At 42.5% G+C, this 15,765-nt stretch overlaps 1 protein-coding gene across 3 annotated transcripts in view; it reads right to left on the minus strand.

Annotated features, from left to right (window-relative positions):
• LOC148845385 (ARM repeat superfamily protein) overlaps positions 1-15,765 on the minus strand; it is a 125,346-nt gene that overhangs the window by 103,060 nt on the left and 6,521 nt on the right. For 2 of the 3 annotated variants that reach the window (XM_088955617.1, XM_088955616.1), the window contains exons 2-8: positions 11,706-11,873; positions 11,461-11,550; positions 1,984-2,120; positions 1,806-1,896; positions 1,610-1,692; positions 1,391-1,497; positions 926-1,078 (exon numbers count right to left, since the gene is read on the minus strand). In XM_088955617.1, coding sequence (XP_088811743.1) covers positions 926-1,078; positions 1,391-1,497; positions 1,610-1,692; positions 1,806-1,896; positions 1,984-2,120; positions 11,461-11,550; positions 11,706-11,873 — 829 coding nt within the window. The remainder of the gene's footprint in view (positions 1-925; positions 1,079-1,390; positions 1,498-1,609; positions 1,693-1,805; positions 1,897-1,983; positions 2,121-11,460; positions 11,551-11,705; positions 11,874-15,765) is intronic. The other variant, XM_088955618.1, reaches the window with a different exon arrangement.

Genomic DNA, 15,765 nt, shown 5'->3' on the forward strand with positions numbered 1-15,765 from the left:
CCCATCCAGGAGGTTTTGATGTAAGAGAGAGGATGATAGTGGAAGGAGAGGAGGATGGTGGAAGGAAGTAGTAAGGGGGAGGCAGACAGAATCTGGAATTTGATTTGTACAGTGCTGGAGGAACTAAAAAAGAAGGAAGGAGTAATAGAGAGCTGTTGTAACCAAAATGAGTGTGAGCATGGTAAAATTCTATTTCAGACAGTGGCTGGAAAGGATGGAGAGAAGGAAGAGGATGCTTATTGTAACAAGAAGGGGGGAGGAAAAGGAATAAAGAAGAAAAAAAGATCTGAAGTGGAAAGGCTAATCTCAGACATTGAGGGAGATTTAGAATTTAGAGGCAGAGGGGAAAGGGGGGGAACAGATCTAGGCTGTGGATAATATTGCTGATCCCAAAAGAAGGGGGAGAACAGATCTAGGCTGTGGATCAAACATCTGATTCAGATGAATCCTAAATCCAGCATTCCCATAGTGGATTGTCTAGCCAGGTTCGTAGTGAGGAGAATGGACTTAAATTCTCGCACTTTCTATCTCAAAATAGTTGCTAATTTAGCTCCTTTTTTTTTCTATCTCTAAGGTGGGCCAATGTCCCTCTTACTTTGGAATTTGGCCTTGTCATGTTCCTCATTCTCTCCTTATGATCATAAAGAAAATCCTCTTTTTTTATCAACCAAAGGCCAAAAAGAAAAGGCCCATAAGATCAAATCGGATGTGAAAAAGAGGAAAGGGATTTTTTCCTTTTGTTCTTTTGATCAAGACAGGGATTAAGAATCAACTAAGAATAGCTTCATTGGAACTTTTATGATCAAATTTCCCTTTGTTATTTAAGAATTTATTGGAACATAACCCAAAGAGATATTTCACTGGTAGGTTAGGCTTTAATTAGAAATCAAACAACTGAAAAAATACAAAAGAAAGCATTGCTTACCATAAATACAGCCAAAGATACACTGCAAGGTGGATGGGAAACTATTAGCAGCCTTAATAGACCTGCAAAATATAGACATCAACCGTGTTCTCAAGGCAGAGTTTGCAGGATTGACCCTAGAATCCGGAGCAATATTTTCAACTCCAATAGTACCTGCATAAAGTTTAAATTAACTATGTATTATGCAAATATTGGGATGTGCCCAGAAAATAATCTGTTAATAGATCCACAATGTGCATTAACAAAAGAAAACTACAAACTATGGCATGCTTGAAATCAAGAAAAAATTCACCCTATGGTTCAAAACATCTAGATTCTTTTAAGAAAACATATATTTCTGCCTAATAGTAACCATTCCTTTGTATTCCCATTAAAACTTTAACTAACCAAGTCAAAATATTCATGAATCATTGATTTTCAGGAAAATAACAGAGATAGTTGAAACTAGAAGATGGAAACAGATACCATTAAATAGCAAAAAAAGCCTGCTTATAAGCTCTGGATCATCTAAATTTGCACCAGATGCCTTCTTCCTCACAAGCTCCTCACCTCTCTTAACTATTGCCTCTTGACTTGAACAAAGCAGCAACAAAAGAAAACATTAGTATATAAAGATAATGATATAAAAAGGAACTTGGAACATTTAAAGTATAATAAAATAGGCTTATGGAGTAAAACACTTACCTGTCTGAACAAGCAACCACGTAGAGAGGATACACAAGTTCTGGAGCCAGCTCCATAGCCTGAATCACATTCAAAATCCCTAACTGTAGAAAAGAAATTGCAGAAAATAAAGGCCTGCTAACAATAAATTCTGGATATAAAAATGTGTTCCAGAGATTGAAAGAGCAGCCCTCTATTACTCTAGTACTGATTTCACCTTTCTCATTAATAGAGTTTCGCCTCTTAACTGCTGCTTCCCAGTAATACGATCTGACTGAGCAGTTGATAACCCTGCTGGACTCCTGGTGCTGCAAAGAAAGCATGACCTATATTAGCAAATTGTGACAAAAAATCATCTGAATTTACAGTTGCAAATCTGGATTCTGGAAACAGACCCTTGAGGTGGTGGTTGAAACAAATTTGTTTGAAGACAAAATTCCAAAAACAACTGGCCATCTTGACTGTTGTTCATTAATCTATACTTGGCAGCAACTTGATCATCAATTCCATTGGCATGACATTCACCAATCACCTAAAACAGATAAAGGACAACCAAAATAGAACATTTGTAAAAACAACCACAGTTCGGGTGAACAAAAAGAAAATACAAGAACACCAACAACATAATATTGAGAACCATGAAAAATAATAAATAATAAACAACCATTGGCCTGTCCTTTGTCATGATTGCAACATGAAAAATACATATTTTCCAATTGTTATGAAGATGTAGTTGACTGCATCTTCTTGCATTCAAAGATGGCTATACATGAATCATTTACATAATTATCAGATTAACCCCAAGTAAAAGGGATTGGCCGCATGAACCTTGCTACTCCAATAGTGGGTGGAATGCAAACCAAGCCACCTGTACCACTAATAGATCTGTTAGGAAGGGAATCCAGAAGATCCATGCTTATTCCTTAAAGACATTGTCAATAGATTGGATAATGGTAGGACCATACGCATTAGTTAACACCCATGCCCCACCCATCTTTTTTTATTTTATGAATAACTGAATTTCATTAGATTAATAAAAAATAATTACAGGATTGGGAGAGGTAAACTGTCTTACCTCTCCACAACAACTATGCAATTACAAAAGAGCCCAAAACAAATGATTCCTTCCCACCCCTTGCTTAGCTAAAACATCAGCAAAGGCATTTGCAGTCCTTTTAACCCAGCTGAATTGCACTTCCATATCTTTTGTCAGCCATTTGAATATCTTTTTCTCATTGTTGTTGTAGAGATAATGGGCCGAATGGACCTTAGTTTCTTTGTTTTTCTTTAAGTTATGTTTATGACTCGTGTTAGTAGGTAGTGGACCTAAGTTTTGGGCCTGTTTTATCTTTTTTTATTGTTGTCCTTAGTGATGGACACCCTACTAAGGGCGCTCATGTAATTGTCCTTATTTTTACAACAAAAGAATAAAAGAGATCACCGGGGACTGAAAAGAGGTTTAGAACTTGTCGAGGGCCCGAGAATAGGATCTCGTCACGGGTCGGTCCACGGGGAAAACCTCCTGTTTTCCCCTGTTCCTTCCTGCTCGTGATGAACCTATCTTGGCGCCTTTGGTGATTTGTCCAAGAGATCACCAACTCTCCTAACTCACTCTTTGACTGAAATTTTTGATGATTTCATTCAATAAGGGTGTCTCCTTAAATAGGAGATTACAAGAGTCCTAATCTGAGGGAGTCTCCTTGCTGAATAGGGAGACTTCCAGTTCTATCTTGCCAAGGATAAGATAAGCTAATCCTAATCTGATAACTTACTAACAAGATAAGATAAGAGCAATAGAATAAGATAAGAACAAGCAAGGTAAGCTAATCTAATCTGGATGAGACTGTTGCTGCCGAACTGGGTAGACTGAGAATCACTGAATCATTACTGCTGCTGGCGGTGGGTCAGGTTCCTGCTGCTGTCGGCGGCGATGGTATGTCTTCCCGAGGAATGTGTCCATAACATTACCCCCCTCCTGGACTAAGAGCTTGTCCTCAAGCTTGAAATCCAGGTACGTGGCCCGGAACTCAGTCAATGGGATCCATGTGGCCTCGGCCGATGGTAAGTTACACCATTCCACCAAGACTTCAAGAACTCCTCGATTGAAACGAGAGCGAAGGAGAGCTTTGGGTTGGGGGATCAGTTTGCCATCTTTCAGGGGTGGTAGGGGGGGAACTTGGTCCGGAGGAACACCTATAAAAGGCTTCAGTAAGGAGATGTGGAAGACATCATGAATCCGGCTGGTCGCTGGCAGTTCCAGCTGGTAGGCCACACTGTCAATCCGTTGTAGAACCTTGAAAGGGCCCATTGAACTTAGGGGACAGCTTCAGGGCAGCCCTGCGGCGCAAGGAGTGTGGACGATAGGGCTGGAGTTTTAACCAAACAAATTGTCCTGGATCGAACAACAGTTCCCGGTGGTGCTTGTCATAGGTGAGCTTCATGCAGAGTTGGGCCTGCTATAAGCGAAGGTAGACGTCGGCTAGGAGGGTGTCGCGTTCTTGTAAAGAGTGATCAATTGCGTCCAAACGAGTAGAACCAAGCTCGTAGGACAGCAAGCGGGGAGAGTCCCGGCCATAAACGACGCGAAAGGGAGTCATGCCGAGGGAAGAATGGTAGGCTGTGTTGTAACAGTACTCGGCCCAAGGGAGCCAATCCACCCACCGTCGTGGTTGATCGCCGATGAAACAACGGAGGTGCATTTCGATGGTGCGGTTGACAACCTCTGTCTGACCGTTGGTCTATGGCCGGTAAGCTGAAGAGTAGGCCAGGGTGGTGCCGTGCAGCCAGAATAACTCCTTCCAGAAGGCACTGGTGAAAACCGGGTCTCTATCGCTGACAATGGATTCTAGTAACCCATGTAAGCGAAAAACATGTGTAAAGAAGGCGAGGGCAACTGAAGTGGCACTGTACGGGTGTGATAGAGGAATGAAGTGGGTGTATTTAGAGAAACGATCGACTACCACGAAGAGAACTGATTTGCCACCTATCTTGGGTAGTCCTTCAATGAAGCCCATGGAGATGTCGGCCCAAATCTGTGACCGAATGGAAAGAGGCTGAAGGAGGCCTGCTGGGTGTAGGTTTTCCCATTTATGTTGTTGGCATGTGGAGCATTTCTGGACAAAATCTTGAATAGAAGCTTTCATACCTCGCCAATGGAAATCAGTCCAGACGCGGTGTAGCGTTTTCTGGACGCCTTCATGGGTGGAGTTATGGATGCTGGTGATGATGGTGGAAATCAACGGGGAGTTGGACGGAAGATGGACTCGTCCCTTATATAGTACCAACCCGTCTTGAAGCAACCAATTGGGGTCGGCAGTGCCTGACTGGATCTTCTGGACCAAGGGTGACCATTCCGGAGATTGTGGTGCTGCCTTCTTAATGCCGTCAAACAGAGAGATCCGGGGTTGGGAAATGCCACACAGAGTCATCGCGTCTTCATCTCGCCTAGATAAGGCATTAGCTGCGCGATTGGAGGACCCTGCCTTGTACTCCACCCGGAAGTCGAACCCGAGAGCAGTTTGCTAGCCCAATGCTACTGAGAGGAAGTGGTGAGACGTTGCTCTAACAGGTATTTGAGGATGTAATGATCGTTTTTGACGACGAACGACCGCCCCCACAAATATGGTCTCCAGTGCTGGACAGCTCGGGCGAGGCCGATCAGTTCTCGCTCTTAGGCTGGAAGCTTCAGATGTCGATCGGCCAGTCGACGGCTGAAGAAAGCAATTGGGTGCCCTTGCTGCTGTAATACAACTCCGATACCTACTCCCAAAGAACCGCACTCGACAGTAAACTCGAGGGCGAAATTAGGTAACTACAGGACCGGAGTGGAGGATAAGGCAGTCCTTAGCGCCAGAAAAGCTTCATCGGCTGTGGCGTCCCAGTGGAAGGAATTTTTCTTTAACAGGTTGGTTAACGGTGTTGCCAACAATCCATAATTCTGAACAAATTTGTGGTAGTAACCCGTTAATCCGGGAATCCGCGCAAGGCCTTGGCTGATTGAGGTTTGGGCCATTCTTTGATAGCCTGAATCTTGGAACCATCAACTGTCACACCCTACCCATGGATGACGTGGCCAAGATAAAGAACTTGTCGCTCCCCGAAGGAACACTTGGACCTTTTGAGGGATAATTTGTGTTGGCGCAGGAGCTCAAAAACTGATCGCAGATGATGCACATGCTCTACCCATGATTTGCTATAAACGAGGATATCGTCAAAGAAAAGTAAAACAAATTTGCGCAAATGGGGCTGAAATACCTCGTTCATTAATGACTGAAATGTGGACGGGCATTGGAGAGACCGAATGGCATGACCAAAAATTCGAAGTGGCCATGGTGGGTGCGAAAGGCAGTCTTCTTCACGTCACCGGGAGCCATGCGAACCTAAAAATACCCTGACCTGAGGTCCAACTTAGAGAAATACTGCACACCATGCAATTCGTCCACAACATAGGGAACTTATCCTTGATCGTCTGGTCATTGAGTTCTCTATAGTCAACACAGAACCTCCACGTTCCATCCTGCTTTGCCACCAATAGAACCGGCAAAGAGAAGGGGGAGTGACTTTTTGCGTATGATTCCTTGTTGCAGCATCGTTGTACACCGTCTTTCTATCTCATCCTTCTGTAGGTGAGGGTAGTGGTAAGGCCGAACAACAACTGGCACTGACCCTGCCACTAAAGGGACGCGATGGCCGCAAGCTCGGGGAGGAGGGAGTCCCTTGGGTTCATGGAATAAATTTGAAAACTCAGAGAGGAGTTTTTCCATAGCTGCCAGTTCTGTCTGAAGAGTATGGACCTGTGGTCTCTTTCCTTTAACCCTGCAACCGTGCCATGAAACTTGTTTCCCATTTAGGTGAAATGTCATTGTGAGTGCACTGAAGTCCCATAAAATCGGCCCTAGGGTGATTAACCACTTGACCCCAAGAACAATATCAAACCCATCCAATGAGAGTACAAATAAATCAACAAGAATTAGTTCAGAATTGACCTATATCGGGACATCCTTACAAATCCCTGGACTATGAACTTTCTCACCATTTGCAACGGCTACCTATAATTGTGGTCGGAGTTCCATTGGTAGTTTTAACTACAGGGCGGCATGTTCACTTATGAAGTTGTGTGTGCTCCCTGAATCGACAAGAATGCGCACCGGCTGAGCTGCGATTTGTGCCTGTAACTACATGGTCTGAGAGGTTTTAATAACGGTGATCGCATGGAGAGAGATCTCTGGATCGAATGTGGCGAGATCCCCTTCCTCCTCCTCTTGCTCATCGATGAGAAGGCAAAAAAGCCTCTTGCATCTATGTCCTGCCGAGTAGAGGTCATCACAGTTGAAACATTGACCTCTCGTCAACGTTCTACCATTTCCGCTCTGGTCAGACGCTTGATGGGAGGAGTGGCCATGTTACTGCCTGCACTTGACACTGCTCTAGAGGTGGTGGTCGTGGGAGGTTTCAGTTCCCGACTGGTAGCAGAAGAGGGGGTCGTTGCTGCAGATCTTGGGGGCACCCACGAGTTCGGTGGACGACCCACATTAAAAATTCCTCGGCTGAGCTACAGCTTGCGCTCAAATGTGCAGGCTAAGTTCATGGTTGTGACCAAATTTGGGGGATTCTGCATCTCAACATCCACTCGCAGGGGTTCTGCTAGCCCTGCTGTGAACATATCCACTTGTTGGTCGGGTCGCACGGTGTATGCCCTCACGAGGAGGGTTCGGAACTGTCGCTGGTATTCAGCAACTATGCCGGTCTGTTTAAGGTTAATTAGCTCGCTCAGTGGGTTGTTGGTCAGTGGGGGTCTGAACCGAAGAAGGCAATAGGATTTAAACTGGGGCCAATTGAGCCCGGGTTCTTCTTGCTCTAACCGATAAAACCAAAGTTGTGCTTCTTCTGTTAAATGAAAGGCGGCTAGGCTTACCTTATCCCGGTCATCTGTCTGTTGATTCCGGAAGAACTGCTCGCAGCGATACAGCCAGCCTAAGGGGTCTCCGTTGCCGTTGTACGATGGAAACTCCAGCCTGCTGTACTCGGGGACGACGGCTGCTCCATGGATAACGAACTGTTGTTCGCCGGAAGACTCTGGCAGATCTGGTTGGCAGTTGTTAGCGGCTGTCCCTCCTTCAGAGTTCCTTTCCCTGCTAGAAAGGAACATCTCCATCAGACGCCGCAGTTCCCTCACTTCGCCTTTGATCTCACGAACTTCGGAGTTGGTCTCCACGAGTTGGTGCTCGAGGTCGTGGACCCTGGATGGTAGCGCCTTGCTCTGATACCAAGTTGTTGAGGGCCCGAGAATAGGATCTCGTCACGGGTCGGTCCACAGGGAAAACCTCCTATTTTCCCTTGTTCCTTCCTGCTCGTGATGAACCTATCTTGGCGCCTTTAGTGATTTGTCCAAGAGATCACCAACTCTCCTAGCTCACTCTTTGACTGAATAATTTGATGATTTCATTCAATAAGGGTGTCTCCTTAAATAGGAGATTACAAGAGTCCTAATCTGAGGGAGTCTCCTTGCTGAATAGAGAGACTTCCACTTCTATCTTGCTAAGGATAAGATAAGCTAATCCTAATCTTATAACTTACAAACAAGATAAGATAAGAGCAATAGAATAAGATAAGAACAAGAAGATAAGAACAAGCAAGGTAAGCTAATCTAATCTGAATGAGGCTACTGCTGCCGAACTAGGTAGACTAAGAATCACTGAATCATTACTGCTGCTGGTGGTGGGTCAGGTTCCTGCTACTGCCGGCGGCAATGGTATGTCTTCCCGAGGAATGTGTCCATAACAAAACTACTCTCTCTTCTTCTTCCATCTTCTTCCTCCATCACTTCTCTCTCTTCAATCTCCTTTTCTCCTGTTTCTTTTTCTTTTAATTCAGATTATTGCAGATGCGATTTACAACTTGTTATTAGAGCAGGCTCTCACATTCTTTTCTTTCTTCTCTGTTTGCCCATATACTGTGTGTATGGAGAATTGATTGGCTGATTAAGGAGCAGCTTATGTGTAGCCCAACTGGGAGGGTTGTTTGAGAGCTTTTGTGAAGTTTTTCATCCGCAGTTGAAGCCCAAGGCAGGTTCTTGGAGTTTTTTTCCCCAAAAACCCTAAACAACTGGGGAAAGCTAGTTACAGGTCCTAGAGACACTTTGAAGCTAGCTCTTGGGAATCAAAGGGTAGCCTTTTGATTTTCATTAAGGGCGATTTGAGTTGGACAGGGTTCTGGAACCTCTGGTAGGAGCGGTTGAACTTTCTCCTCTTCTCCCATTCGGGCGGGTCCTGTGAAACTTTAGATTTGGTTGTTTGAAGAGTAGTTTTTTGCTTGGGATAGCAATTCTAGCTTAGTTGAGACTTATTTTGATCCTCATTTCACTCAATGGAGCAAACTGGAGGAGAAACCAAATATCCCACTGATTCCAGGTTTGGACATGAAGGGTCAATGAAGAATCTTTTGGGAGCAATAACCACTATGAAGCATAGTTTAAAATGTCCCTAAGTTCCCTAATATTTCCACTACATATTCCCATTTCCATGGGTAGCGACACGAAATTTAACTAGAATTGGCATATTCCCTAATGAATACTACTAGCACCAAGTGGAGTAGAAGGGATAGTTTCCATGAGATACACATTCCCTAGTGAATGCTACCATCACTATATGGAGTAAAAGAGAGTATTATAACATAAGTTGGTGATAATATTGTAGACATGTGGAGTAACAATGTTATTAACTTATTTGGTTGATCTATTACAACCATATACATTTTCTGTGAGTTTAAATTTTGTTTAACTCATTCTATCATGAAGCTTTGAATCTTAAGGTTTACAAGGCAACTTCTTAACGTACTCTTTTGCCTATAACCTTAGTTTCTTAGCTTTGGCTAGTGATTTGGAATAAGATAATAATTTAAAAGGGTGTGACTATGCTTCTTTCACCATTTCATAAAATATCATTCTATATTTTGCATACTTACAATGTTTCCACTATGCCTATAATTTTTACAATGTTTCCGACATGCTTCTTATATTTAGACGACCGACATTTCCACCAACACCAACATTTTAAACCTTGCAATGAAGTTGGATATGACCCATTATTTAGCTTGGTCTCAGTCTATTAAGATACATATGTGTAGTAAAGGGAAATGGGGTTACATCACCAGGAGCAAGAAGAAAACCAAGGGAGGATGACCCTACCTATGAGAGGTGGATGCAGGAGAATTACACAGTAGTGGGTTGATTAGTGAATTCTATGCGACCACATATTTGCCAACACTACTTGTAGACAGAAACTACAAAGGAGGGGTGAGATAGTGTCACGTTGACCTATTCCCAAAAATTGAATGTTGACTGGGCTTACAAATTGAAGAATGATGTTAACAATCTAAGACAGGGGGAGAAGCACTTAGCCATTTACTTCTCCATGCTAAAATCCCTTTGGCAGGAGATTGATTTGATGGAGACTATGGTTGGGCTTTCGCTAGGAGATTGATTTGATGGAGACAATGATAAAATCCCTTTGGAATTTGTATGACTTGAAGACAATCCATACCTTGGGAGGAGGAAGACACAACAGGAGTTGTTGAAATAGCCTGAACCCCCATAGTTGGGCTTTCGCTAGGAATAGGAACCTAGAAACTGAAACCTTGAATGAATACCAAGGAAAGAGGGCAATTCGTAGCCCTGCTCAGAGGAACCGGATTGCCATCACACGACCTATGGACACCCATTCCCTAGTCTTTACAAGGTACTGTTTCTCTCCTATCCCTGTTTCAATATTCTCCTCACCTGAATCAGCTGCCATTCTTTCCAAGTCCTTGCAAGTTCAAATCGACTTTCCTGGAGATGTGCAAAACTCTTCATCAAACAGTAGTTTCAATCCTAGGTCTTCTTCCTTCCCAATCCTTCATCCACACTTACCCAACCTGAATCTTAGCCTTCTCCTTTCTTCCTGCAATTAGACATTGGATTGGGTTTGTCAGGGCTAGTAGAGTAAGATACTAATCTTGGCTGCCATGCTAAAACCAAATCAGATTTTGTTCTTTCTTTCAAATCCGTCACAAACCCTTTTGGAAAGGAAGAAGATAGACCATAACAGTTATCCATTATATGAGGACAATATAATAGAATATACTTTACTTTTTCTCAAAAGAAAATACATGAATCAATGCTGCTTATTTTCCCTTATTTTGCTGCCAATCAATGCTGCCCTAAGCGCCCTTAGTACACTCATGGGTTCCCATATATGAGGCAAGATAACAAAAAACATTTCTCCAGCCACCAATTTTACCAGCTCCCTCGATACACTCATGGTTGTAGCAGGAACACCTAGAAGGTAGGCCTACAAGGATAAACTGACTTGATGAGCACAATATGGATGGATGGAATACATAGCATGGCCCTCATTTGTCACATCAATCAGAAAGTAGCCAGGGTTAAAAACTAACACAGAAGCAGAGAAGCCCCAAATAACTCTAAAGGGGGGAAGATAACTACTTTAACATGTTGGGTCATGGGAGTTTATGAGAACAGAGCTTCTCTCACTATCACTCTCTATGGGCTTTGAGTGTTTTGTCATTAAGGAAGACTCCAAAATCATATTGACCAGACAAGGGAGTCAGAGATTCAGATATCAGATCAGAGAGGTATGGTCTCCAAGTGCCAAGCAAAACCCATCCAACATTCACCAGTTTGATAGTTGACAGCCTAGCTGGAGAGAGCAACAAATGCTATGTCATGCACTGGAGCCATGACTTGCCAAGCTGCCCTTGAAGCTCTTTGATGCCCACAGGGCTTTACTCATTTTCATAGTCAATATCAATACATGCTTTTTGTTGCCATTCAAAAAAGAATGTCCATGTAAAGTAGTTAACATGTAAAATACCTTTGCAACGATCCTCAAAATTATATCTTGGTGTTGTGGAGGAAACTTTGAAACATTACCTACGAGATCAGGTGCAATATTTGCTTTATCCTGTGAAAGAATGGAGAATTAACACTAATTCCAGAGATGTTCTAATGGCAAACAACATTCCACATCAAAGTAAAAAAATAAATAAATAAATCTCAATTACTGACTCAAAAAGTTTACAAAAAAAAAGGAAAATGGGGAAGAAAAGGCAAACAGACCTCTACACATAAGCGTTCAAATGCCATTTCAATGTATACAATAGAAAAGTTCTTGACCATTGGAGCTGCATCGGCTTCTCTGTATATCTTCCATAACTCTGAGAAGGGCAACCCAATCTCTGGCTGGTTTTTCACCCGCTTGTTTACATGAGTCAAGATCTCCATGACCTATAATGAAAAGACAAGAAAAAGATGAAATGGGCATCTCAAGACCCCAAAACCTCATACACATGCCAAAGTCCCAAATATACATTTTAAGAGATTAGTTATTATGCTGTTTTGTGTTATTCCATTCTTCCTTAAACCAGGGTGATGTAGCTGTCAGTCTTAAATGAGGTATATAAGTCTTTAGCTTAGTACTTAAATGAGGGTGATGTAGCTGTTTTGTGTTATTCCATTCTTCCTTAAACCAGGGTATATAAGCCTTTAGCTTAGTACTTAAATGAGGTAGATTGGGATAATACAACATGTACTTAAACAAGGGTGATGTAGCTGTGAGTCGGATCTAACAAGGATCGCCTCATAGACCAATCTCAGAATTGACGGTGCAGCAAAGCAACATAAACCCATCTGAGCCGAGGAGCTGCAATGTGGCACCCTTCAAACTCTCAAGCGTAACAAGCAAGTCAGTGTTGGGGAATGTCATGTGTCTTGGGCATGGGGGGACACGTGGCAAACACCAGCGAGCTCTAGACTAATTGCCAGAGTCAGAGCAATGGCTCTGAACATCCTTGTCCCTCATATAATAGGGCATGCAGCCCACATCAAGGAATGGCTCGGATGGTGGACGACCCAAGACGCTGACATGTGTTCCATGAACAAGGAGCACACTAGTTCTTTGGACACCTATATAAGGGCACACCCCTTAAGGTAAGAGCTTCTTCACCCTCTGGCAATCTTAACTCTCGAGCATCCTAGCATTCTTGCTCTCTTCAATTCATATGGCTAGCTCAGCTCATCCAGAACAGCTTGGCCTAGCCAACCACCCTCTCACGCTACTGACTTGACCATCAGAGTGTTCCTCCTTGGGGATCCATCTCAGGGCCTCTGACTACTTGCGCTTGCAAATCGCCGAATCCAGCTCAGCTTGTCTAACTCACCAACTTGATTATTTTCCACTCATCCACCTCAGCACAGACAGCATCAAAGGGCATCCTTATAATTTTATTTTCAGTTATAGAAATATCTATATATAACAACCTGGCCAACTGGAGATGTATGTTTTTCTCTGTCGATGCCCTTCTCTCATTCTCTTTCTACTCTGTCCTGATATCAAAGGAGCGATGATGGTAAACGGGCCTTCTTATTCTATTCTTTTCCTGATTCATCTGCTATCTATCTCTCTTGTTTTCTAGTTCTCTACAAAGTCCTAAGAACCAGATTAGATCCAACCATGGTTCGAAGTATCTATACATATCGTATCCTCTAGAGTCTGTATGTGCCCAAACCATCTTAGTCTACTTTTCCTCATTTTATCACCTATGGGAGATACTCCTAGGTTCCTTCAAATAAACTCACTTCTAGTTTTATCCCTTCTACTTTCCCTAATCATCAATTTCAACATTTGCATTTCTGCCACATTCTTTTTTTCTTTTATTTTTGACATGTTTCTTGGCTGCCCAACACTCTACCCCACACAACATTGTTGGCTTTTTAACTGATTTATAAAATTTTCCTTTCAGCCTAAGTGGTATTCTTCTATAACATTAGACTTCAGATGCACCCCCTCCATTTCCTAGTCTCCCACTCTCCCCTCTCCAATCCTAAGTATACCACAACTTCCACTCCTACTATTTTAATTTACATTCTATTTTAGTCCTACTTCTTTTCAAACATATTGTTTCTAACATATTTGTCCATGAATCTAATTTTGCATTTAATCCTTCTTTAGTTTCATCAATTAATGCTACATCATCAGCAAACAACATGCAACATGTGGCCTCCTCCTGAATATGTATAGTCAATTCATTAATGATTAATGCAAATAAATACAGGCTAAGTGTTGAGCCTTGGGGAAGTCCCATTAATAAGACAAAACTCATGATGTCTCTCCACAGGTGTTCCAACATTGTTGCCCTTTATACACGTCCTTAATCAAGTCCATATAATATTCAGCACTTTTTTTCCCAAAACCCACTATATATCTCTCTGGGGACTTGACCATATACTTTCTTTGGATCAATAAATAGCAATGTGAAGATCTCTCCTCTTCTCTCTAAACCTTTCCATCAATCATCTCAATAAAAATATTGCTTCTATGCTTGACCTCTCTAGCATAAAACCAAATTGGTTTTCTGATACACGTCTTTTATGTTGTAACCTCTGCCCAGTTACTCTCTCCCAAATTTTCATAGTATGGCTCATGATTTTGATCCCATGATAATTATTACAACTTTATAAATCATCTTTAGCATTTTCTTTGTTTTCATTATCTTATTAAATAGTTTAAATATAAGAACCAACCTTTATGGTAATGATATCTATTATTACTTCAGGCAGTCCGGTGTTGCTGAGAAACACTTTGTCATTCCTTTCCTCCCATTTGCCTATAGAGTTGCTGACTTTACATATCCTTTCCTCCCATGGAAGAAGGCTGACAAGAAAAAGCATCAAGATTCTCAAGGGGTTGAAGATTAAAAGGAAAAAATTGTTGAAGATTAAAAAGGAAAACTGAGAGTCGGGTCAGGGAGATTTCGAGAGGGGACAAAGGAAGTAAGAAGAAGATCAAAACAGTTGAAGAGGAGCTGCTCGCTGGTTCCACCCAACCATTCCGATTCCGATTCCAGACCACTACTCCCACAAGCCAAATGGAGGGAATGGTTATTCCACCAGGAAGGGGAATCACTTTTTTTTTTTATCAATAACATCAATTTCATTAAATTAAGAGAATAGAGGGAAAGGAATACAAAGGGAGATAAAATAACTTAGCTCCCCAAAAATCAGAAAACTCAGGGAAAGCAAAGAAAATTAAAAACTAGCCCAGAAAACAGCCTCCCTATTCACTCCTTGCTTGGCCAACCCATCTGCAAATGAGTTGGCACTCCTCTTCACCCAGCTGTACTGAATCTCTATGTCCCTACCCAGCCATAAGAACTGTTTTTTCTCATTGTTAAAATTCCACAAACCACTGTCCTCTGTCTTCAACCAATTAATCACCACCTTCGAGTCACCTTCCAGAATCAAACGGCTAATATTTAGATCTTTTGCTCTTCGAATTCCTTCAAGCGCTGCAAGGATCTCAGCCCTAAGAGAGTCACCTTCTCCAATAAGGCCAGAGAATAAAGCAGTAACAACCCCTTCCTCATTCCTGAAGACTCCTCCAATCCCAGAGGGCCCTGGATTCCTTACACTGCTGCCATCAAAATTCAGCTTTAAAAAGCCCGAGGGGGGAGGGGACCAGAACGGACAAAGAGTCCTCTTGCATCTTGCAGTGAAAGCAACCTCTTTCCAGTTTCTTGGCAAGTCATCCATAGGACAATCTGAAAACAACTCCAAAGATTTTAGCCAGTGGACCGCTCTTATAAGGATTCGATCTAACAAATCTTCCAAAGTTTTTTCCTTGTCAGAAAATATGTGTGAGTTTCTTTCTTCCCACAAAGACCAGCAAACCGTTGCCCTAATACACCTCCACACAGTCTTCCCTCGCTTCTTAGGCCAACTGAAAAAAGATGGAGAAAACAAACCTTGGACAGTCTCCGGAGGATACCAAGAACACCCAATACAGGAGAAAACCCACTCCCAAACAGATTTAGCAACCTTACAAGAGACCATGAGGTGGTAGCCAGATTCCCCAACAGCTTTACAAAGAGCACATCTATTAGGAAGTAGACAATAGTTGGATCTCTTTCTTTGGAGTAAGTCTAAAGTGTTGATTCTTTCCAAGAAAATTTCCCAACAAAAAAACCTCACCCGATGAGGAATAAGTCTGCTCCAAATTTCCTTAACTGGAAAGGACAACCCCAGGGGGGTGGGAGGCTGAGTTAAAGTTTCAAAGAAAGAAGCACAAGAAAAGGTACCAGAGCTAGAAAGGGTCCAAAATCTGGTATCTTCCTTATCAGGG

Source organism: Nelumbo lutea, chromosome 7 (assembly GCF_056320005.1).
Source record: "Nelumbo lutea isolate HS-2025 chromosome 7, American lotus-T2T, whole genome shotgun sequence".
Taxonomy (NCBI): domain Eukaryota; kingdom Viridiplantae; phylum Streptophyta; class Magnoliopsida; order Proteales; family Nelumbonaceae; genus Nelumbo; species Nelumbo lutea.